This window comes from Piliocolobus tephrosceles, chromosome 4 (assembly GCF_002776525.5).
Source record: "Piliocolobus tephrosceles isolate RC106 chromosome 4, ASM277652v3, whole genome shotgun sequence".
In the NCBI taxonomy this organism is placed as follows: Eukaryota; Metazoa; Chordata; class Mammalia; order Primates; family Cercopithecidae; genus Piliocolobus; species Piliocolobus tephrosceles.
Window position 1 is genome coordinate 120,122,826 of NC_045437.1, and position 24,834 is coordinate 120,147,659.

The 24,834-nt window shown below is 48.0% G+C and overlaps 1 protein-coding gene across 2 annotated transcripts in view; it reads right to left on the bottom strand.

Moving 5' to 3' along the window:
• KCNIP1 (potassium voltage-gated channel interacting protein 1) overlaps positions 1–24,566 on the bottom strand; it is a 381,852-nt gene extending 357,286 nt beyond the window's left edge. Inside the window, exon 1 of one of the 2 annotated variants that reach the window (XM_023218923.1) lies at positions 24,099–24,566. In XM_023218923.1, the coding sequence (XP_023074691.1) occupies positions 24,099–24,186 (88 nt within the window). In that variant the 5' untranslated portion in view covers positions 24,187–24,566. The remainder of the gene's footprint in view (positions 1–24,098) is intronic. The other variant, XM_023218921.1, reaches the window with a different exon arrangement.
• Between the last annotated feature and the right edge of the window lie 268 nt (positions 24,567–24,834).

Genomic DNA, 24,834 nt, shown 5'->3' on the forward strand with positions numbered 1-24,834 from the left:
CTTCCAGTGCTGTAAGTCTAAGATGCAGTTCTGGCCGGGTGCGGTGGCTCAAGCCTGTAATCCCAGCACTTTGGGAGGCCGAGATGGGTGGATCACGAGGTCAGGAGATCGAGACCATCCTGGCTAACACGGTGAAACCCCGTCTCTACTAAAAAAATACAAAAAAACTAGCCGGGCGATGTGGCGGGCGCCTGTAGTCCCAGTTACTCGAGAGGCTGAGGCAGGAGAATGGCGTAAACCCGGGAGGCGGAGCTTGCAGTGAGCTGAGATCGCGCCACTGTACTCCAGCCTGGGCGACAGAGCGAGACTCCATCTCAAAAAACAAAAACAAAAAAAAGATGCAGTTCTTGGATTTGAATCCTGTCTCTTCCACTGCCCTATTTCATCTCTTTGATTCTTAGTTTTTTCATCTATAAAAGAACGACTCCTTCTGGATAGTTGGGAGGGCTGAAGGAATGTTTGACACATCATAGATGTCTAAAATGGCAACTATAGTTTATTTTTGTTTGTTTGTTTTTGTTTTCTTAACTTTCACTTTAAGTTGCAGGGTACACGTTCAGGTTTGTTACATAGGTAAACTTACGTCGTGGGAGTTTGTTGTACAGATTATTTCATCACTCAGATATTAAGTCTAGTACCCATTATTAAAGAAAATGTGGTACACATACATTATGGAATATTATGCAGCCATAAAAAGGAAGGAGATCATGTCCTTTGCAGGGGCATGGGTGGAGCTGGAGGCCCAATATTATCCTTAGCAAACTAACACAGGAAGACAAAACCAAATACTGTATATTCTCACTTATAAGTGGGAGCTAAATGATGAGAACACATGGACACAAAGAGGAGAACAACACACACTGGGACCTCTTGGAGGGTGGAAGGTAGGAGAAGGGAGAGGATCAGGAAAAAAGAGCTATTGTTAGTAACAAGAATACGTCATGAATACTCACAAACTTCCAGAATTTATACTAACAATGTCATCTGGTATGTATGGGTGCTTATTTATTCTGTACCAGGCACTGTGCTAATTAGTTTGCCTTGTAAAAAAAAAAATGAGGTACTTCTGAACCTGCCTCGTAGATGATGAGAAGCAACAGAGGACAGTGGCTAAGTATGTGGACCTGGGATGTGCACTATTTGTGTTCAAATTGCAACAGTGCCATTCACAAGGTGGGTGACTTTGGGCAAATAACCTCTCTGTGCCTGTTTCCACATTTGCAAAATGAAACTAATAATAGTATCTTTCCATAGAGTTTTGGCATGAAACGAATTCTTATGTAAATTTCCTAGGATAGTGACACATGGTAAGTGCAATCTAAGTTACTATGAAAAACTGAGGCTGTAAGAGGTAACTGGCCAAGGCCATCTGTAAAGTGAGGGGCTAGGACTCTAGCCTGGAGCTGTGTGATTCCAGAGCCTGGCATCTCAACCACAGAACTCAGCAGAGTCAGCTGAAGGGCTGAGAGACACAGCCACCCAAAGCCACAGGGGCCAAGCAGGGAGCTGTGCTACATCCCTGGAACCCAGGTGCCCTCATGCAGGTTGGAGTTCTGAGGCAAGGCCTGGAATCTGCACCAGCGTCTGCCACTTCCAGCCAGGGAGCCCTGAGGTATCCCTGTGGCCTCCAGTTTCTTACCTGGTGGACCTTCCTTCCAAAGGCAGGCAGCTCATCTTTCCCCGGAATTTTTCCCTTCTGGGATCAGGGAAGTCTCAAGGGTCCTCATATGAGTCTTTTAAGAAAGTCTTAATTGTGATATTGTACTATAGTTTTGCAAAATATTAAATATTACCATTGGGGACATTAGGTAGAGGGGGCACGGAATGTCTCTGTATTATCTCATACAGCTGCTTGTGAATCTACAATTATCTCAAAAATGTAAGTTAAAGAAAGGAAGAAAAATAAGAAAGGAAGTCCCAACTGGGAGTCTGATTTAGAGGGTCTATTTTGTCAATGGTTTCCATGCACCTGAATTTGGGACTAAAATACACAGAAACTCAGAACACCCAAACAATCCCTGCATGGGAAAAAGCCATGTTCCTCTGGGAAAATTAGTATGTGGGATGCCTAACCCCCACTGTCCCATAAATTATTAATGATGACTTTCCTTTGCTTGAGACAGATGTTCTCCTCCTGTCAACAAAGACTGGCCTCCTAGCAAATGCCACAACTGTCTCCTGCTCACAGAACTATATGCAAAGGATAAGCATGAAATAATGGGAATTTAGGCATAATGGAGTTAGACACTGTGCTTACTTGTTTTTTGCAATAATATCTGCCTGGGAGCAGAGAACCTTCATCAGTTCTCAATAAACCACTCTGCTAATGAGTGTCTAGTGCTTCCATCATTTATTACTATCCTCTCATGGGCCAGTGACTCACACCTGGAGAGGTGCACCTGGATGGTTCTCCCATGTGCCCTCCTCCGGAACTCAGACAAAATGGTGGAAATCAGAGGCAAGGGGCCCTCTGAGCTCCAGAACTGGGGTGGGAAGGACCCTGGGGGACATCCTAACAGTGCCAGGCCTCAGACAGAGCTTTAGCTCATCAGTCCAAGCTGCAACCAGAGGAGGAAAGAAATGAGGGTTTCTTCTATTTTTGAAAATCTCAGAGGACTGGAATTTCACTTCACTTTTATGGTGTATCTACTCGCTTGCCTGCAAGGAACTTGGTGTCTTCTTGCCATTCTCTCTCCCTACCCTTTACCAATCATCGTGAGGGGCTTCTTTCTTCACAGTGAAGACTCGGCATTATGTAAATTTAAAATAGTGCAATATAAATACTAATATAATCTTACTTTTTGTGACTTACTGAAGTGATACCAGCTCCTCCTCTAAATCAACAATTTATCCAAAATTGATCTTAAACTCCTTGGGTCAGGGCATTGCAAACTGCACTTATTTTATTATTCATTGGCAGCACAGGCTGTTATGTGAGACTATCCGGTATTCTTTGAATTAGTCTTGTGTTTGGGGGAGTTTGAATTCTATGAAATATTTAAGAAGACACTGTTTGAACAGAAGTGCCACCTTCCTGTACCTTACCAGCCATTGCCCTGTGATATGGAGGAGAAAGAAAATGACCAAAGGAAGACCAGAGAGACATGGAGAAATTCACTAGAGTCCAGTGTAGCAGTTTTCAAAGTGGAGGCTTGCAAAGTCAAAACTCTGTTCGTAATAACACTAAGACACTATTTGCCTTTTTCATTTTCATTGTTATGAGAGCGCAGTGGAATGTTCCAGAGGTCATGTAACATGCATTGTTACAATAGTCTGAATGTCGACATAGCAATGAGATTCCAGCTGCCTTTCTAAAGCTGGACATTAGAGATTTGCAAAAAATATAAAACAATACCACTTCTCCCAATGTATTTTTTGGCACATATAATTGTTTTTCGCAAAATTATGTTACTTCGTTAACAGCTAATGGATGTATTATTATTTTTAAATAAGTAAATTCAAATTAAATATTTTTTACCATTCTTAGTTCTAATCTCGAAAATGGTAACTGTTAATAGATATAACCCATATACACCAAAGCTCTTAGCATCCTTGATCTTTTTCAAGCATGTAAAGGGGTCCTGAGGATGAAAAGCTTCAGCACTGCCAGTCTAGTGCATCCAGAGATGAAGCCTCCAGACTCCTCCCACACTGTGCCCTGTGGAAATGTGAAGCTCTCCACCAGGCTCCAACAGATTCCCACTGGGGTCCAGGAGGAGGGCTTTAGTTTTCTGCATCACCTCTGGCTCCCAGATCCTGTTCCCCCAGATGAGTCAGTTGATGGATCATCCACCTCTCCACAGTGCTTTCCTGGATTTTTCTCATGTCACCTCTGATGCAGAACTCAGCTTCTTCCTAGCTTTGCACAACTCTCCCTCCCTACTTATATAAGTACATTTTCACTAGCTAACTTCCTCAAAGGATTTGGGAGATGAGAACGGGAGGTATGTGGAAGCAAAGCCAACAACTCTAAACTGAGTATTGGACCACATTTGTGATTCCTCCCCAGGCCTGCTGCATCTCCCCCAGTTGCAGAGTCAAAGGTGGCTTAGATGGACTGTGTTCTCCCATAATCTCCATCATCTCATACCAACCTCCCCTATCCCCAGTACACATAAAACAAAAGCAGGGGCTTGAGAGGCACATGCAGCTTTGGGACATGTCTTCTGTCCCCATGCCCCACAAGACTGCTGCACTGAGTCCTCCTTCTCTGTCAATTCTGGAGCCCCTGCTACTCAACTCCCCTTTGATTTCACATGTTCAAATACAAATGCTTCTTCTCTAAGTGCCAGTAAGACTTTAGAGATCATCTAGCACTTCTCCACTTTCTATTTGGTGCTTGAACTCTCTGTTGTGCCACAGAAAATTATTTGGTCTTTGGTACAGAGATCCTTTAGGGGTGACAGGAGTATCTCTTGTTCTAATGGGACAACTCTTGGTGGGTCTGTAAATAGCTTCAGGATGGGAACTGCTTGCCAGAAGGACCAAGCCTTGATTCGAGGGTTAGAACCTTCAGCTCTACCCTGCAACCTCTGCAGAGAGAAGATGGGCTGGAGGTTGAGGTTAATCACCAATGGCCAGTGGTTTAACAATCATGCCTATGTAGTGCAATCTTCATAAAATCCCCTAAATAATAGGGTTTGGGGGGCTTCTGGGTTGGTGAACACATCAAGGTGCTGGGAGAGGGCCCAGAAACTGCACCTCCACACTGCATCCCTCACACTTTGCCCTGTGCGTCTCTTCCATCTGGCTGTTTTTGAGTTATATCCTTTGCAGTAAACATGTAAGAGTAAGTAAAGTATTAATAGTAAGTAGAGTGCTTTCTTGAGTTCTGTGGATCGCTCTAGTAAATTATTATATCCTCCCTGGAGATGCGGGGGAGGTTGTAGGGATGCCCAGTCAGTCAGGTAGTGTGTGGATAGCCAGGACACGCTATTGGTGACTGGCATTTGAATGGGGCAGTCTTGTGGGACTGAGTTCTTAACCTGTGGGGTCTGAGCTAACTCTGGGTAGTTAGTGTCAAGAATTGAATTAAATTGTAGGACACCCAGATGGTGCCAGAACTAGCTGGTATCAGTAGGGGAAAAAAAATCCTCTTATGTAGTGTCAGAAGTATTGTCAGGGAGAACACAGTCACACTCTTTCTACAATAGTTCTTTTTAATGACAACCTGCAGCAACACCTCTTTGGATGAATAACTCACTATAGCAAGATATAGTCACTTCCATTTGGGCATATATTTAGTCGACCACTTCCTGTGCAAGAATCTGTCATTCCTAATGGTAACAAGGGCTAGCATTTGTTGAGCACCTACCTGAATGCCAGGATCTTTCCAGGCACAGCTCATTGAACAGTAATAACATCCTTTGAGGTTATTATTAGTATCTTCATTTCACCAATGAGCCAATGGAGGCACAAGGAAAAGATTTAACTTGCCCCAAGTCAGAAGTTAGCAAATAGCAGAGCTGGGTTTCAAATCTAGGCAGTATAGCCCCAGAATACGCTCTAACCACAGGGAATCTTGTTCTTTAGTTTTTACCCCATAACAAAAGTGGAAAACGCCAAGCAGGTCAAGGTCAACTATTGAGAGCTTGTTAGATGCCTCCATATACCTTTCCATTACAGAGCCCAGGCTCTCAATGGACTCCCTGGGACCACTCCTCTGAAGTGTCAATAGATGTGGAGGTGATGGCCAAGCAGAAGGATCTGAAAAAGTCCCACAAAGGTTCTGCTGTGGGCACTGCCAAGACAGACAGGACCACGAGGTCAGCTACCACCTGCCTAAACCCACACTTTCCAGTCCATAGCTCATCACACGCCCAACTGGAACCCAGGCACACTATGGTCGCAGCAATCCTTGAACTGGTCACTATGCAAAAGCAGAACAAAAGAGAGTCTGGTCCACTGGCACGGCTCCTTCTCAGTGACTGCACCCTCCTCTCATTCATCTCTACTTTTTTCCATAAGTGTTCCCAAACCACGGGTTTAATCATGTGCTCTAGAATTCGTAAAGGAGTTGACAGCATGCTTGCTTACATATTGCCTTAGAGTCCTCTTTTACTATCATTAATTAAACTTAGGCCATGTCACACCTTCTGGCATCTAACTAAATTTTCTGTGGCTCCACTAGTCACGATCCCTCATTCCCCTCTGTTGTTTCTTTCCAACCCTTCCAAATTGAAATCCCCTCAGCCACAAGCCAGAATCCCACTGGTATGAAGCAGTCTAAGCTGTCAGAGGAGCTCCTGACCTCACGGGAGCCTCTCAGCCATGCTCGGCCATGGTACCCAGGTCTCAGGTCTCCCTCCTTGAGGGGCAGGTGGGAACAAAAACAACACCCGAAAGAGAAGTGGATATTGTTAGCTCTTCCATCAGATCACTCGCCCCAAGCAGCCTCAGCCACCATTTATTTTCACTCTCTCAGGACTTGTTTGAAAGGCCTTTTTCTCATGCTTACAATTTTGGTGGGTAAGATACAGCTGAGTGTGGCATTATCCTTATGGCCCTAAATGATGTGTTTGTATTTGTCTTTGAGAGGGAGCCTGCAGGGAGAAAAGCTCAGGAAAACAAGAGTTTGAATCTGTCTTGTTTATGACTTTGGGCAGTTTATTTAATCTTCCTGAATCTCAGTTTCCTCAATTGGAAAATGAGCCTCACAGTGTTTGTTTTACAGGGTGCATTGAATCATCAATCATGAATGTGGAGTGCTCAGCACAGTGCATAAAAGATGCTTCACGAATGTCTGTTCTCTCTTCAAGCAAGTGTGTCTGCTTCCACCGATAATTCAGATTCTTTTCGTTTGGGCTCAGAGAACTCCCTCCTGCCTTCTTTTTCTCAGTAGCAACTTCCCGCCTCTCTTGCTTGTGGACCTGATTGATGACTGCCTTGCCTCCCTCCGTTTCTCACCTCTTGCTTCATTTCTAGGGGTACCCTGACTTAAAAATGTTGCCCAAAAACAGACTGCCTATCTTTGCTTTGAACTTTCCTGACTCTACTTGTATAAACTTATTTCCTGGGGAAAAATGGTCCTACCCACAGAGGCCCTATTTCTGCCTCACTGAACCATTCCAAGGGTTGAAGGATCAGCTTCCTTGAGAGTCCACGTCATGGTAGAATCATGACCTGTGATAATAATAGTCCTGGCCAGAATAATCCTCCTAGTGCGAGGTAGGCAAACCTCTTGGCCCAGAAATCAGGCTTAATTGGAAATTAAATTGCTTTCCCATGCCAACTGCAAGATGCCTATATCCACAGCTAATTTATCAAGGTGATGCCTTATCTCAAAGAAGCCCATGGGAATAGAATGACTGCATCAGCAAAATTGCAAACTTGGTTCTGACGATAAGAGTTTTCTTTAAAGTACAGCTTGAACACTTTGAGTTTCTCATTTGGGGTTCGGTGCATTTAATGGCTTCTTCCCCCTTGCCAGGCTCTGTGCCAGGGCCTGGAGGTATGGATACCAGCGGGACAGGCACTGCATTGGAGCAACTTTCAGGGCTAGTGGCAGAAAAAAAAAAAACCATGCAAGCAAAGATTTCAAAGCTGTAGCCCTTCACTTAGTTGTCCAGGGATGAGTAGCTTATAGGGGTAGAGAATATCATGAATAGAGTCACGGTTAAGAAATTGATTTCTGGCCGGGCGCGGTGGCTCAAGCCTGTAATCCCAGCACTTTGGGAGGCCGAGACGGGCGGATCACGAGGTCAGGAGATCGAGACCATCTTGGCTAACACGGTGAAACTCCATCTCTACTAAAAAATACAAAAAACCAGCCAGGCGAGGTGGCAGGCGCCTATAGTCCCAGCTACTCGGGAGGCTGAGGCAGGAGAATGGCGTAAACCCAGGAGGCAGAGCTTTCAGTGAGCTGAGATCCGGCCACTGCACTCCAGCCTGGGTGACAGAGCGAGACACCATCTCAAAAAAAAAAAAAAAAAAAAAAAAGAAATTGATTTCTATATTTAGGATTGATACTAACAGTTCATGATCAAGGGTGTGTGGCACTCTTAACCAAGCCCTTTACACACATACATTCCATTCTCTGGGCAACTGTAGGAAACAAATACACTAAGATTTTGATTATCCCCGTTTTACTGATGAAGAATCTGAGTCTTAGAAAGTAAGTACCTTGCCTAATGTTACTACTTCCCAACTAATAGGCAGTGGGACTGGAACTTGAAATAAGGTAACTTCATGCAGAATTTATGCCTTTCAATACTATACTACACTGCTCCTTTACTTCCCAAGCTTTTTATTTTGAAAATATTCAACTACAATGCAAATTGTGAGCATGCCTACACTTCACCTAGGTTCACCAATGATGATCAGTATTTTATCATATTTGGATTTTCTCTCTGTCTCTATTTCTCTCTCTGTGCATGTGCATGTGTGTTTCTGAATCTTTTGAGGGTTAGGCTGAGGAACATAGAACAGAAGGCTGGTTTGGAAAACATGTGGGGACCAGTTTGGCTGGAGGAGAATGTGTGTGTGGGTTTGGTCGCGGGGAGACAGGAATAGGGAGTGGGCTGAGGTCTGAGACTGTGGGGTTAGGGCTGGGAGTGCCAAATCTGGTAGTTTCGGGTGTACTGCCACATGGCATGATATGCCAGTGAAAGCAGAACTTTCATTCGTTCCCATATTGAAAACTATATAATTGAAGATGTGTATTTAGTGAATGATATGTTTATGGTTTCTGATTAAATATGGATGCTTATTGAAGACAATTCAGACAATGCAGAGAAGCATCAAGAAGAAATTTAGGCCGGGGGCAGTGGCTCACACCTGTAATCCCAGTACTTTGGGAGGCCGAGGTGGGCGGATCACGTCAAAAGATGGAGACCATCCTGGCCAACATGGTGAAACCCCATCTCTACTAAAAATACAAAAATTAGCTGGGTGTAGTGGCATGTGCCTGTAATCCCAGCTACTCGGGAGGCAAGAACCCAGGAAGCAGAGGTTGCAGTGAGCCAAGATTGCACCACTGCACTCCAGCCTGGTGACAGAGTGAGACTCCGTCTCAAAAAAGCAAACAAACAAGCAAACAAACACACAAATAAAAAAGAACTTTAAAAGCTGACCTTTAATCCAAGCTAAAACCCACACTAATGTTTCAGCTTATTTCTTCTCTATTTTACTTTTCCATACACAACTATTCCCACAGACTGGAACTTCATTGAGCACACAGTTTTTTTTCTCCTGGCTTCCTACTTGATATGATATCAATAGCATTTCTGTAGGTTATTAATTAGTTCTTAAAATAATTTTCAACAGTTTAATATTATTCCATCAGATAGATGAACCAAAATGCATTTAATGCACAATTTTTCTCCATTGACACTTAGATTGCCTCCAGTGTTTCACTATTATAAGTAATGCAATAATACCATAATGAGTACCTCTAAATAAAAGTCTGTATGCACATCTGTGATGATTGGCTTAGAATAGATTTCTAGAAGTAGGGCTTCTGGGTCAATGGGTTGGATGGGCCATCTCTTTGGAATGTTGTGGAGGAGCAAAAAGGGAAGAAATGGGAAAAAATGTAGTCTGCAGGCTGCTGCAGCAAAGCAGTTGAGAGGTTAGAAAGTTTCAGACTTCAGGAATGGTTCTGAGAGTGGAAAGGGAGTGACAGATGGAAAGAACAAAGTTCAAGACCAGGACATGTAAAGAGAAAGGGTAAAATCAGGAGAGAGAGGTCTGCTTTGGTTTTATAAGGGTTGAGTAGGGGCTGGAGAAAGACATTCAACTAGAAGGGTCTAGTGGTCCTTCCTCCCATCCTCCATCCATCCATCCGTTTGTTAGGCCCCTACGCTATGCCAGGTCTTGTGTTAGGTGCTGCACATTCTTCTTCTTTTTTTTGAGACAGAGTTTCACTCTTGTTGCCCAGACCAGAGTGCAATGGCTCACTGCAACCTCCACCTTCCAGTTCAAGCGATTCTCCTGCCTCAGCCTCCCAAGTAGCTGGGATTACAGGCATGTGACACCATACCCAGCTAATTTTGTATATTTAGTAGAGACAGGGTTTCGCTGTGGTCAGAATGGTCTCGAGCTCCTGACCTCAAGTGATCCACCCGTCTCAGGCTCCCAAAGTGTTGGGATTACAGGTATGAGCCACCGTGCCAGTCTGCACATTGTCAAATAGGTAAAATGTAGCCCCTGCGCTCCCAACAAGTTCACAATCCAGTCAAGGAGTCACCTGTAGGCCTGGAGCTTAAGAAAAGAGCCAAGGCAAGAGAGAGAGACTTGGGAGTCTCCCCTAGAGGTGAGGCCATGAAAGGAAGAGTGCAGATATGAAGGGGAGACGGGTCTTGCTTGGTCTATGAGTCACCGACTGTGTGGCAATGAAGAGCCATCTGTTGGGCGGCCACCACTTCTGGGAGGGGCCAGATTACCCTCCATCCCTGTGCCCCCAGCTACCAGCCAGAGGAGGCTCCGTTTTGAGGGTAACTTATTCAAGGGCATTCCTTGCTCTGGCCTCAGTTTCCCCATCCTTGTGCTGAGGACATTTGGAGGAGTCTCATGCTGGTCACTGTGTCATGTAGCCTTGACTTTCAGTCACATACTGGCCACCTTCAGGCTCTCAGAAGCTCCCTTGGCCAGACTGAAATTCCCAGATATAATGGGAATTATATCTGCGGTCTTTTTACCTCGTGCCTGCTGTCTTTTTACCTCATGGTGCCCTGTGAGACAGGCCAGCAGGCACAGCAAATGCTCAAAGTCAGTGCCAGAGCCTGCTTGTCCATGGGGCTTTGTGGTTCCAGCCAGCTTCTCCCTTCCAGGGTGGTATCCTCAGCGGGCTCTGACCCAGGGTGCAGTGACTGCCGCAACATTCAGGTCTAAGGCCTCCTCCACCTCTTTCTGTTGAGCCCTCGGTGGACTATACAAAGACAAGGTTTTACTGCCCCTTCTTATTCTTCATCTGTAGGAGAGTGTGGGCCGGGAGTGGGGCAGGAGTGCACAGGAGACTTTAAAGTTTCTGGACATGAGGAGCTTGCTTAATGAATGGAGTGTGAGCTCTCCTGTCTCATCTCCCTAGAATAAGACTCTTTGTCACTGATACTTGCATCCCAGGGAGGGAAAGGAAAGGCAAAGTGTATGTTGAGAACATCTCTCCCTCTTTTCTGGCCCACATGGGTGATTTCTGTCACCCAGTCATTTCCCAAGACATGGGAGGTCCCTGGTTTGACTAGGATGCAATGAAGGAGATTTAAGCTCAGCCCTAACAAACAGCAAAGCCAAATAAAAGCAAAACCACTTCATCATTTGTTGAATCCCAATTTGACACAAGCACTGCACTAAACACTTTCAAGTGCATTACTTTAATAAACCTGTGGTATTGGCATTATTGCACACATTTTACAGAAAAGGAAGCTACACTCAAGGGAGTGACTCCCTTGGACTTCCTAAGATCATACAATTTGGTGGTAATGGATTTGGCATCCAGTGAACTCGAAAAGTCATGTTTCCAGAAAGTCCTGGATCCTCAAGGGCTGGAGGGGAACATAGCCATGGAAGCCAGCCGCGTCTGCAGCTCCCAGATGCCTTCGCTGGTGACTGCTCACTTCATGCCCTCCCGGAAGAGCCCCTTGGCTGAATGGAGCAGAACACACTGGAAACCATCACCATCCTTTCCCAGCGACAGGTTCCCCTCTCTCCATGACAAGAACAAATCAAAGTAAATCAAATGGCCCACCAGCTGCAGTAACTGAGGAGGGCTGTTCTTAGGATGGTAACCTGAGAAGCTAGATTACTATTTTAATTAACCCCTCATGTTCTGGATGCAGGAACATGGGTGGCCTTGCTAAGGAGGAAGTGTAGATGGACAGACAGACGTGGGAACGGTGGATACAAAACTGGAGCCTTTAAAGGGCGTGCAGTCCCAAACCTGTAGGGAATGGAAAGACGGGGAGGCCCTGGTTCAAGCCAGCTCTGCCTCTGGCTTGCTGGGTGGCCTTCCCTGGGCCTCGGATTCCTTATCTACCAGCTCGACCTCTCAACTCCCAATGAGGGCCTACCATGTACTAGGCCCTGCACCAGGTGCTGGGGAAGTAGTCAAGGCCAGACAAAATTCTCTGCCCTCACAGGGCTGGACTCTTAGTGGATGAGCTGGATCATAAACAAATGAATAACAGGGAGATGTTGGCCAAAGGGTGCAGAGTTTCAGCTGTGGAGAATGAGCAAGCTCTAGAGTAATGCACAGCAAGGAGACTGTAGTCCATAAGACTGCACTGTATACTTGAAATTTGCTAAGAGAGTAATTCTTACCACACACAGAAAGGTAACTATTAGAAGAGATGGATGTGTTCATTAGCTTAACTGTGATAATCAGGCCATTATCTATGTGTGTATCAAGACATCACACTGTACACCTTAAACACAGACAATTTCCATTAAAACGTTTAAAAACACCAAGCAAATACATGGGTAATACTGTTGCGGGAGCAGTAAGCGCTGTGCAGAAAAACAAGGCAGCATTAGGCAATGTGTCGGGAGAGATGAGGAGGGAGCAGCCATTGCAGACAGGAGAGGATTTGAATGAATTGAGGGAGACAGTCCAGGGAGATTTGGTAGAAAGAGTCCAGAGCCCAGACTGAGAGAACAGGGACGGTGAGGACCCTGAGGCTGAAGGAGCTCCATATCCTAGCAAGAGTAAGGCGGCCTGTGTTTGGGGTGCATCACCTGGGGTGGGGCCATAGGGAGAGGGAGACAAGCAGAAAAGGACAGAAATGCAGAGGACAGATCATGCAAAGCCAACAGGTCACCGAGAGGAGTCTGCATTTAACTCTAAATGTGTCAAGAAACCATTGGTGACAGTTTCCAGCAAGGGGATTATAATTGTATGTGATTCATTTTTCATTTTAAAAATATGGAAATGGTCCATCAATGGAAAAAAAAAAAAGCAAAATGTAGTACCCATACAATGGAATATTGTTCAAACTCAAAAAGGAAGGGAGTTCTGACACAGGCTATGAACAGGAATGAAGCTTAAAGACATAACACTAAGTGAGGGCCGGGTATGGTGGCCTGTAATCCCAGCACTTTGGGAGGCCAAGGCGGGCCAATCCCAAGTTTGAGACCAGCTTGCGCAACATGGTGAAACCTCGTCTCTACAAAAAATAAAAAAATTAGTCAGGTGTGGTGGTGGCACACGCCTGTAGTCTCAGCTACTCTGGAGGCTGAGGTGGGAGGATTGCTTGAGCCCAGGAGGTAGAAGCTGCAATGAGCTGTGATGACGCCACTGCGCTCCAGCTTGGGTGACAGAGTGAGACCCTGTCTCCAAAAAAAAAAAAAAGAAAAAAAAAAGATATTACACTAAGTGAAATAAGCCACCACAAATATTGTTCATGACTCACTTACATGAGCAACCTAGAACAGTCAAGTTAATAGAGACAGAAAGTACAGTGGTGGCTGCCAGAGGCTGAGGGTAGGCAGAAATGGGGAAGTGTTTAATGGGTACAGTGCAGAGTTTCAGTTTTGCAAGAAGAAAAATGTTCTGGAGATGGTTGGTGGTGATGGTTGCACAACATGTGAATGTACTTAATGCCACAACTGTGCACTTAAAAATGGTTAAAACAGTAAATTTAATGTTAGATACATTTCTCACAATTAAAAACTTGGGAAAGGATGCTACGCAAAGAATGGTCTGTGTGGCGATATTCATCTACTTGGGCTGACACAATGGAATACCACAGACTGGGTGGTTAAATAACGAAAATCTGTTGTCCCACAGTTCTGGACACTGGAAGTTCAAGACTAAGATTCGGGCAGGGGTGGTGTCTGGTGAAGTTTCGCCTCCTGGCTTGTGGTTGGCCATGTTGTCCTCACAAGACCTTTCCTCTGTGTGCGTGTACTGCTGGTGTCTCTTCCCCTTCTTACAAGGACACAGTCCTGTTGGATTAGGATCCCAACCTTATGACCTCATTTAACCTTAATCACCTGTGCAAAGGCCACATCATCAAACACAGCCACCTTGGGGGTTAGGGCTTTGACATATACATTTTAAGGGGACACAATTCAGTCCATGACAGCAGTGACGGTGCTGACAGGTTTAACCAGGCATGTTCAAAGGAACATTAGTATTTGCACGTGACCTTTTAAACCACAGTTCTGTATTTGTGATGTCGTCAAGTTATTCAGCCTCTCAAAGCCCCTGATTTGGAGTAAAAACAACTCACAGAGAAAGGGCTGAACTGAATACAGGAATCCTTGTTAAAGCTCACAGAAAATAAGTAGCACTCAATAGAGGATGCCGATGGCCATTCCCCTCATGTTTCCTGTTGAGTTTGAAATGAAAGCCACTGTTTCTGAACTTGTGAGGCCTGGGCAGAGTTAATCAGCACAGGGATGTCGCGGATCATTCTGCAATCCAATATGCTTCATGGCTTAGAGACATCCCAGGCTCTGGGTGACAGCCGGCTCCAAGCTGATGTCTGCAGATACTGAGAAGCAAGCCTGGGCTTGGCCCAACCTGCCAAGCACAGATGGTTTGAAAAATGTCATCCAAACTGGCCCAGGGTTAAACAAAAGATTACAGAAAGAAAATTAGGATAGATTAACCCTGGCCTCTCAGATACAAGCCCCAGAATCTCACCCCCGCTACCTGATTCCTACCCAATTCTCTGCCTCAGCTTCCAACTGACCTCATTCCAGCAATAAATGAAAATTGGCCAGGCTAGAAATACAACTGGAAATCTTGCCGGGTGGTGTTTCCTTTTCTGTCCCCTCCCTGTAGCCTTGGCTGTCGGGCCTGCTCCCCGTATGTTTTGTTGTTTGACTGTGAAAGGTGACCTGTGGATAATGGCTTAGGGGACGGATTGGCAGGGCTTGGGTCTCAGCCGGTATTCTCCTCAATTGCACTTCTTTAGTCAGAATGGAGGCCCTGAAATCTTGATTTCTAAAACAAGAGTGTGTGTTGCCTCTTGGCCAAACTGGGAAGGAATCTGTTTTGTCTTCGTTGCCTTCTTACCCTGGATCTGATTTTCAGAAATGGAAAAAGTGTAATGGGGATGGACTGGGGAGGGCTTGGGGCCAGACCGCCTAAGCTTCCAGTTGTGGCTACACTTCACACTGGCTGTGTGACTCCAAGCCAGGCCCGTCCCCTCTCTGAAACTCGCTCTTTATATCTGCAAGTGGGGTTAATTAGAGCACTCGACCTCCTAGGGTTCTCATGTGCACTAAATAAAACGGTGGGCATGGAGTGCTTAGGCAATGCTGGGCACATGGCAGGTGCCACCAGCAGTGCTGCAATTTTGTTTAATCTTTAAATTCCAAAGCTGAGAGGCCTTGGAAATCAGCAGCTCCTTCATTTTAGAGATGAAGAAACTGAGGCCCAGAGAAAAAAGCCATTTGCTCAGTGCAATGGGCTGAATGTTTGTGCCTCCTCTCCCCCAAATTTACATGTTGAAATCCCACTCCCGAGGTGATGGTATTTGAAGGTAGGGCCTTTGGGAGGTGATGAGGTCATGAAGGCGGAGCCTCTTGAGTGGGGGTGTCTATAAGAAGAGGCCAGAGAGCTACCTTACTCTCTTTCCTCCGTGTGAGAATACAACAGGAGATGCCGTCTGTAAGCAGGAAGAGTCCCCCCAGAACTCCACAGTGCTAGCATCCTGATCTCAGACTTCCAGCTTCCAGAACTGTGAGAAATACATTTCTGTTGTTGATAAGCCACCATGTCTTTGTATGGGATGTTAGGCCATCAGGTTGATAAGCAGCCTGATGGCCTAAGACAGCAATCAAAGGTGAGGATTTGGACTCAAACCCTCCATTTTGGTCTGGCTCAAAGCTGTTGTTCTTAGCACCTCTAAGAACACAAAATGGAATCTCAGCGGCTTCAGCCAGAGGGGACCAAGGTTAGCTTTGTATTCATGGTCCTCCTACCCTCATCCTAACAGAGAAGCAAGGTTTTCTTCTGCCCCTAGACTGGAGACCTGCGAGCAGTACAGAGAGGGTGGTCAGTGGTGATAGTAAATGACCTCCCATAAGTCTTTTTCAGGAGTCCTGGCTTCTCTTTCCTCCAGCTGGCCCAGGAGGCCTATGCAATTTCTTTATTTCCACATCCTCTCCCCCAAAGCTCCTCTCCCTGACTACCTGCCTTTAAGCGGGGTCCCCCCTCCTGCACTTCTGGGTGGGGTGCAGGTGGATAAAGCGGAAGAACCCCCACCTCACCAGAGCACCTGGCCAACTGTGATGCATGCGCAGTGTGGACCTGCACCCGGGGCAGTCCCCCAGCAGAGCACGAGAGCGGAATGGGGGCAGGAACAGGCCTTTGGTCTTGTTTGCACTGACCCTTGTCTCATCCAGGTGGCTCTGGCTGGTCACTGCTGTCAAACTCCAGCACAGGAATTCAGAACAGGGAGATATGGAGTGGCAGGCTGAAGAGAAAGCCTGACTAAGACCAGACCTCAAAATAGGGAACTCCAGGCACATGGCCTGATATTGCTGAGCAGGGAAAGCATTTAGTCATCATTTATTCAACCTTCCTCGGCCGCAGGTGCTTGAGGCACTCACTCTACGTGATTCCCATGTGGTGAACGCTTTTGCAGGGCTCCCGTTCTCATGGGAATGGATGGCCAATAAATCCATAAACAACTAAATAAAAAGGATCGTTTCAGTTGTTGGCACATTTTTAATTACAGAACTTGTCATCAAGAGTGACTGGGGGCAGGGGGGATAATTTTGGAACAGCAGCACATCTGGATAAGAGCCGGGAAGTGGACTTGACCCACAGAGGCTCAGCTTCGTTTCTCTTGGCTACAAGTCCAAAGTCATATCACAGGAGAAGAGAAGGGTGGGGAACTTGACTTTTACTGAGCAGCCTTTATGAGCCAGGTCCTGTGCCTGTCACACGTCCCATCTCATTCCATCTCCAGTAGCCATATGCGATGGAAATTACTGGCCCATTTATGGAAGGACACAGACTCAAGATGGGGAATGGCTTGCCCAAGGCTGTCCTGCTGGCAGGGTTGGAGCCCGGGTCCGTCTGGGTCCAGAGCTTTCCCACCCTGTATCCTGCTTCCCTCCACAGTGACTTCACATCGCCACTTCCACCCTTGGGAAACAGTGGCTTTCAGGGATTTGGGACCTGGATCTGGTGAGAGAGGTGGCCCAGGGAAGATTCTGTAACCCTAAGAAGACTGGGGAAGATGAGGGGCCTGTGGCATGGCAAAGGAGGCCCAGGCCTGAGAAGGCTGATGAAGACCTGACTAGATGCACTCTTCCCAGGGCTATGTTGTTGCAGCCTGTACTCTCCTGCCTGCCAGAGGGCCCCATTTCCAGCTACTTTTAATTTGGAGCAAACTAGCCGCTCCCCTGTGGTCCTGAAGTTAATAGGATGTCTGTGCAGCAGTGGCAGGATAAATGGCCCTGAACAAATTATTCCTGCATGGTATCAGTGTTATCTAGGAGAAAGACACAGAGGCTCCAGAGGGGCAGGTGATCCCACCTTCTTCTCTGCCCTCTGCTGTGGGACTATGGAGACCCCATTGAACTGAGCACCTGGACAGCCCAAATGGGTCAGGGAGTGCTGGGCCTGCTGCAGAGGGGCAAGGGTGGTGGGGTCAGTAGGCTGGGATGAAGGCTACTGGACATCAGGAGGGCCAGGGTGAACACATGCCCCTCCTGGCAGGCTCTAGCTTGGGGCTGGAGAGGTAGGCGGGGACCCAGAAGCCCTGGATAGTCAAGCTTTCTTCCTGTGACAAGGCACCGGCACTCAGAGGTTCCAGGGCTATAGAGAGTGAGTGGGGCTGTGGTAACATGACCAGAGTGCTCGCTCAGCCCTCACTGCCAGGACAGTGAGCGAACCAGGACTCAGATGGGGGTACTCTCTTTCCCCAGGAAGAGGCAGCATTGAAGCTTAGCTTTTCACAGGACAGGTGGCATTCTCCTTTTGGTAGAGGACATGATATCTCCCAGGTCTCAAAGTCCCCAGTGTGAAGGCCTCTGCTTTCCCAGACAATTACAGTAGACAACTGCAACACCTCAATTCCAGCCTCTGCCTAGTGTCCAAAGCTCTGTGTATTTTCCCACACCCAAGACCACTTCTCACATTTGCCCTATAAGAAGGAAGAGCCATGGGGGAGCGGCCCAGTGGCCCAGTGGAGGAGTAGGCAGAAACTACTCAGTGTCTGGCAGGTGCCTTGGGGCCTGCACGCCTGCCTGAGAGGTGATAAGGATACTGAGAGAGCATGGGTATGGCGGTCCTGCTGACCTTGGCCTCTGGAGTACTCCCTTTCCCCATAACCCAGGTGATGACACTTTAATGGAATTTATCACAACCTTTTGCATGACAGGTGGCTGCTCTGATGAGACCCAGCAGGGAAAAACCCACCAACAAAATTAGTGGGTTGCTGGGGGACTCTCTGCTGGTGGCCAGGTGGGAAGTAGTGCAGGCAGGCATGACTTCTCCAGCCCTAGGAGTGCAGAGGAATGTACCTTGTCTTGGCACCAGCAGGACCTAGGTTCTAATCCCAGCTCTGCCACTCACCAGGGGAGCCACCACACTTAGCTAAACCTCAGTTTCCTTATCTGCTGAAATGGTGATTGTGATCCCTACCTCCAGGATCAAGACTAGAATGAAGCAAGGAAGGTGCCTAGGGCACAAAATGTAAGAGGGGGCCCTGTAAGAGCAGAGTTGGGATTTGCTGTGAGCTGCTAGCCCTTACTCAATATCATCATTACATTAAAAAACAGTCTTGTGCTATTGATGTTATTATTATCTCCAATTAGAAGTGGGGAGCTTGGCTTGGGGTGGTGTTCAAATGACACAACTTCACACAGCTGGTAAGAGGCAGAGTTGGTACTCCAGCCTGGCCTGCCTGAAGGCAGAGTCATGCCCAGGTCCAAGGTCAGTCTCTTGAGGATCTTGAATAGCAAGAGGAGGAGGCAAGAGGAACAGTATGTCTCTGATGGGGGAGCTGAGGTTTTGTCTCGAAAAAAGAGGAACAGCCTGGGCTGGGGCGGGAGGGGAGAGTTACAGCTCCAGGGCCTTGTCCTTGAGATAGATCTCATCTTCCCACACCCCTTTTCCCCACCCCCGCAGCCTCATGGGTGGCCTGGAGGACACTAGAAGCTCTCCTGGATTGGATTCCTCCCTTCTGCTCACTTTGGCTCTGTCATCTGCGCCTGGGGTAACATTTGTTCCCGGTGTGCAGAAGGAGATGAGTTTAAACCTCCCCAGCCAGAATGGAGCCTGCACAACTTCTGGCTCCTGCCAGAGGCCCCCAGGAAGTCTGTGAGGGGGGTGGGGAGCTGACTGTGCAGAAAGAGGAAGAGGCAGGTTCCCCAGACCCCTGATTTCGCGAAGCATCGGAGTCAGGAGCTGAGCTTCTCCTAGGTTAAACAGCAGGCAGGGGCCTGACTCTGGGAATCAGGGTTTTAACTCCTAATAAGGAATCAGGTGAGAGAGATGGCTCTGGGCAGGCCCTTAAGAAAAGAAGTTCAGCAGAGGGGAAGCAGTGGTCTAAAGTCATCCAGTGGTCGGATGTGGTGGCTCATGCCTGTAATCCCAGCACTTTGGGAGGCCAAGGTGGGAGGGTCTCTGTAATCCCAGCACTTTGGGAGGCCAAGGTGGGAGGGTCTCTTGAGTCGGGAGTTTGAGATCAACCTGGGCAACATAGTGAGACCCTGTCTTTACAAACAGTCAAAAATTAGCTGGTTGTGGTGGCACACACATGTGGTCTCAGCTATTTCGGAGGCTGAGGTGGGAGGATTGCTTGAGCCCAGGAAGTCGAGGCTACAGTGAGCCACAACTGCATCACTGCACTCAGCCTGGGGAACAGAGCGAGACCCTGCCTCAAAATAAATAAATAAATAAAGTCATGCAGTAACTGACAAGGCCATAGGCTCTCACAAAGTGATCATGAGATATTGCTCTCAGAATCTGTGCCTGGTGCTGAGAAAACAAGTAGTGAGTGAGACGGAGTCCCAGCCCGGAGGGGCTCTCAACCATGAGAGTATCAGCTAATAACAGCAGTCGGATCCGTCAACACTACTGAGCACCTAATAGGCAGGGAGCTTTATCTACACAATCTCATTCAACCCCATAAGAAGAGTATTGTAAGTTGATTTTACAGACGAGGAAACTAAGTGCCAGGGAGGTGAGAGACCCAGTCTGAAGCTTCCGAGCCAGTGTGCAGCATTCAGGGATGTCTCAATCTAGAAACCAACTGTGCTTCTCACTGCATTCGTGGTTTGCAAATTTTTTTAATGCCAAAGAGATTCTTTAAGTTTGGGAGAAATCCAGTCAATAAAACAAAAATAGAGCCGGAGAGGTGGGAGTGGGGATGCCAGAGGCCTGCCCACCCAGTCTTTCCTTCTGGGAACAATCTTAATGCCCTTCTCTAGACACTACACAAGCTCAGACAGAGCCTGAATGTTTTATGTGGCTGGAGGCTCACACAGGCTGGAGGCTGGGGCTGAAGCTAAACAGAGTTCAGAGAGCGTTTGCTGAGCACCTGTGGGACAGGTGTTGCATAGTGCTTCCTAGAAAGCTCCTGCACCAGGTGGCATCTCAGGCTGATAGCTGGTGTCTGTGCCGTGCAGTGCTGTTTCATTCATTTAACACAGTAACACACATACTCCATTCTGGGCACCATACTAGTAGTTCTGGCTGCAGTAAGCAAAAAAATGCACACGGTCTTGCCTTCATGGAGCTGAAGTCTAGTGGGGAAGAGAGCCTTTAGCAAACATGTTCCTAAAAGGAACACAGATCACAAATTATGACTGGGGTAGGAAGGAAAGTTCAAGGTTGATGAGATATGTGAGCAGGTGGACATGAGCAGTTTATCTCTGCAATAAGCACTGATGAGAAATCTGGGCGAGCTGGCTTCTTAGACCAATGGCAAGAAGGATTGCTGGCATGGCAGAAGGTGGCCAAGGGTTAGGAACAGGCAGGACAGAGAGGGTGGTCCTGGACCCTCCTTGTTCCCCAGGTATTTGCAAGGCTGTTATGAAACAGTAAATTGCCGTAGGACCAGCAGGTACCTGGTCCAACACATTCTTTGCATTCCTCAGTTCTGCAATGGACAAAGAAAAATCCCTCTCCTGAGGGTTGGATTACTGCAAATCTAGAACTCAGTGCAATGAATAATGAATAAGTGAAATCAAATTAAAACCAGAAATCACTAAGCATTCGACCCTATGTGGATAATGTATCCACATACGGTCAAATCTAAACCCACCTAGGGGAGGTGTAAACATGAGAAAGCCGTTTTCTGGACTCCCTGCAGGCCTTTCTCAGCTACCCTGCTCCCAGCCTGGCCCTGCTCCCATGTTCCTCACTATTTAACAAATATTTAGCAAACACCTGGATTGGGTAGAACACCAGTCACCCAGCACGTGCCTGGCGCAGAGCCGGGGCTGTGTAAACACTTGGTCTTCTCTGCGGAGCTAAAGCAAAGAACACAGATACAATCCTGCCCCAGTGCCCGCCACGGGCTGCCTCTCTGAGCCCTGGTGGCAGGAAAGGCTCTACTGCAGCAGGTCACAGCAAGGCCAGGTCCCCACGGAGTCCCTTCTGTGTCACAAGGATCTTAGTTTCTGGGATTCTGAGCAGAGAGAGGGAGCTGTCCTGACCCGCCAGCTGTTTCCTCTGCAGAGGCCAACACTCTGATGCTGCTCCCCCTTCCAGCTTCGGCCTCCTCCCACCTTCTCAGTCCTGCCTCTCTTCGTCTCAGCTTAGATGTCACTTTTTAGAGGTGCCCCTTAGCCTGCCCCAGACATCTCTTCTCTATGCTTGTTGACCCCCATGGTTCCCCCATCTCAGCACTCCTTCCAGGGAGTATCTGCATATGAGGTCTGGGTACCCATCAGACTGTAGGTGGGGACAAGCCCTCTTGATGGAGGGCTTGTGTCTTATTCATTCACATGTCTGTTGTCTTGCAATAAGCATGGCACAGAGTAGGTGCTCAATAAATAAACTCTGAACGAATGAACACAGGCAAATATGCAGAAGAAAATATCTTCCTGATCATTTATTCAAGTGGCCATCTACCCTTGCTCTGTTTCTGTCCCTGTCTCTGTCTCTCTCTCTCTCAAATACACATGCACACAGAGTTCTTTGCCCATGCTCTCTCCTTTGCCAGCTTGCTTTTTCAGTCACCCCTCTTGCTGCATAATGGCCTTCTGTGATCTCATTCCTCTTTTGGTGCTGCTTGGGAAGTACAGACTCACCTGCAGGAGTGAGTCAGGAGCAACTGAGGAGCTCTGACCCTGGTCCTGCCAGGGGAATGGGTTGGGGTCTCTCTCTGCAGACCCATGTTCATCTCAGCCCTGACCCCACCCTCACAACTGGTCATGCCAACACACTCCACAAAGGGATTCCATGGCTAGGTGCCGCTGGATCTTTGCACCAGTGCTAGGAGGTAGACAGGCTGGAGGTAATGGACTCATTTTACAGATGAAGAAACTGAGGCTCAGAGAGGCTGGGACTTGCCCAGGTAGCAGAATCAGAGTTGAGATCTAGGTTTCCTTAGGCCAAAGCTCTTTCTGCTGCACTTATGGGAAACCCCCATGATCCCCCTATCTCGGCATTCAGTGTGACATCCAGGGAGCATCTGTGTGCGGGGTCTGGGTTGCCACTAGACTGCAGGTGGGGACAAGCCCTCCATCAGAGGCTGCGACGGGATGCTGCCTCACACCCATCACCCTCTTAGGTCCTGCTCTCTGTAATGTGGAAAGAAAACCTTCCAGTTGTCTCTGAGGATTGAATGGGGAAACTTTGTGAAATTTCCTAGCCCCTTTGCTTTCTCCTTCTTCAGGAGGTAAAGCCACTGAGAGCAACCACAGCTATGCCCATTAACCTCCTGTTCACCCCACTTCTGGCCTCCAGTCATTCTGCCAGCCTGGCCCTCCACAATGGGGGCTCAGCCCACCTGGGTATGTTGGAGGAGCAGTGCCCCATTTCAGAAGGACGGTAGGGAAATAACAGGAAGGTCAGAACATCCCAAGGAAGGAGATAAACAGAATCTCATCATTCCCACCACCCACACATGCCACACAACATACACCCGACCAGACCCACTAGGCAGCAGGCACCTGAGCCATGTCATGAGATCTGGCTGCACATAGCCTGTCTCTGCGCTCACTGTTATTTTTCAAAAACCCATCAAAGGTTTGTGGGCTCCTTCCCTGAATATTCTGCTGGCTGCTTCCAGTGCCTCTCCCCCCAGCCCCCAAAAGACTCTTCCTGAAAGACAGCATGAATATTTAAAGACCTTTTTTCAGCCAGTGGAGCCACATCACGCTGCCTCTCTCCCTTGACATCATCTCCAGAAAGTTGGCCAGATCCCTCCGAGGGCCTCACCTTCCCTGGTGCCGAGTGTAAAATGGGGTTTAAGACACAGGGCCAGGCCCTGAGGAGTTAGCCTTCTTTCTGCCTCCCGGCTGTAGGCCCATCTGGGGCTGCAGCCCTAATTCTGTTCCATAGCCCCACTTTCTGGTCTGCCCAGACAGTCACTCCTGCAAACCACCTGCCACCCCAGTTCTTGGAGAAGCAGAAAAGACAGGCATGGACATAGGCATGAAATGTGGAGGGACAGGGATCCAAGAAAGCAGAACGATGAATGAAGCCCCAGACGCACGAGACCCTGGAACCCTCTGAGAGGAAGCTCTTGGCACCTGAGGTGCAGAGCTGATCCAGTTTCTTGAATCCACCAGTGCAAAGCAGATTCCGGTCCATCACCACCTCCCGTTGGCCCCCTCAAGCATCTCTGTTCTGCAGAATTACTCACAACCCACTGCATCAAATCTCTCTTTTATCAACAAAATACAACCCTCTGTGGATAACTTCTTGAAACTCCAGTCACGCTAAGCCACTTCCAATGCTCTGGAAAGGGTTCTGTCCCTCTGCCCACCCGTAACCTATCAGCCACACACCACCAACTCCATTTCCAAAGTTCCAGGCAATTACAGCCAGCTGAGTTCCCTGGCTGGGTGCCTGCCTACTCAGAGCCAGGACCCAGGTTGTCAGCAACCTCGAATCCCAGCCACCAATTTCCCCAGCCTTTTCCAAGACCTGGGTGCACCAGAATGGCCACGCTCACCACACCGAGGCAATACGACCAGCCGGGTCATATCAAGAAAGAAAGCAGGGGCAAGGCCAGTTTCCATACCTTTGCTGAGGGTCCCAGTGATGAGCTTAAAGATGGTCTGGGCAAATTTCACGAACCCGAGCTTGCATCTTTTGGAGCAGCCGCTCATGGTGGTGGAGGGGAGCCAGGCTCGGCTGTCAGCACCCAGAAGGGACAGCACCCACCTTGTGCACCCCAGGAACTTGGAGCCTGCCTGGGTGAACCCTGAGTGATGGATGCACCCCCAAAGCCAGGCTCCGGGAACAGCACAGCTGCCTCTGCAGCGAGTCTGGCTTCTGCATCCAGGGAGCCTGCAGGGCAAACTCTCCCTCCCTCTCTCCACCCACTCCTGCTGTCCACTTAAGTCCTCGCCACGGGAGGACCTCAGGATGCCAGGGCCAGGACAGCACTGCCGGGGCACAAGGTACTCCAAGGGAACCGAGGAGGAGAGTAACGCTGAGCAGAGCAGGGAGGGAGGAGCTGGAGCTCTCCCAGGCTTTGCTGACTGTCTTTCTTACATGGCAGCAGTAATGTAGCAATTAATACTCAAGTCAGAAGGGAGGGGACTGCTATGCAGAAAACACTCAGCCCCACAGTCTCCCACACTCGCTCTCCCACTCTTTCCTTCCTGGTTAATCTGATAGATCAATTCTCTGTGCCTTGATCAGGATCTGGAAGAACTCCCCGCAGAGCAGGAAGCAGCTGTCGGTGCTCAGCAGAAAGTTTGCAGGCAGCCTCAGAGTGGCCTGGTTTGCATCTCAGAGAAGCTGGGCTGAGT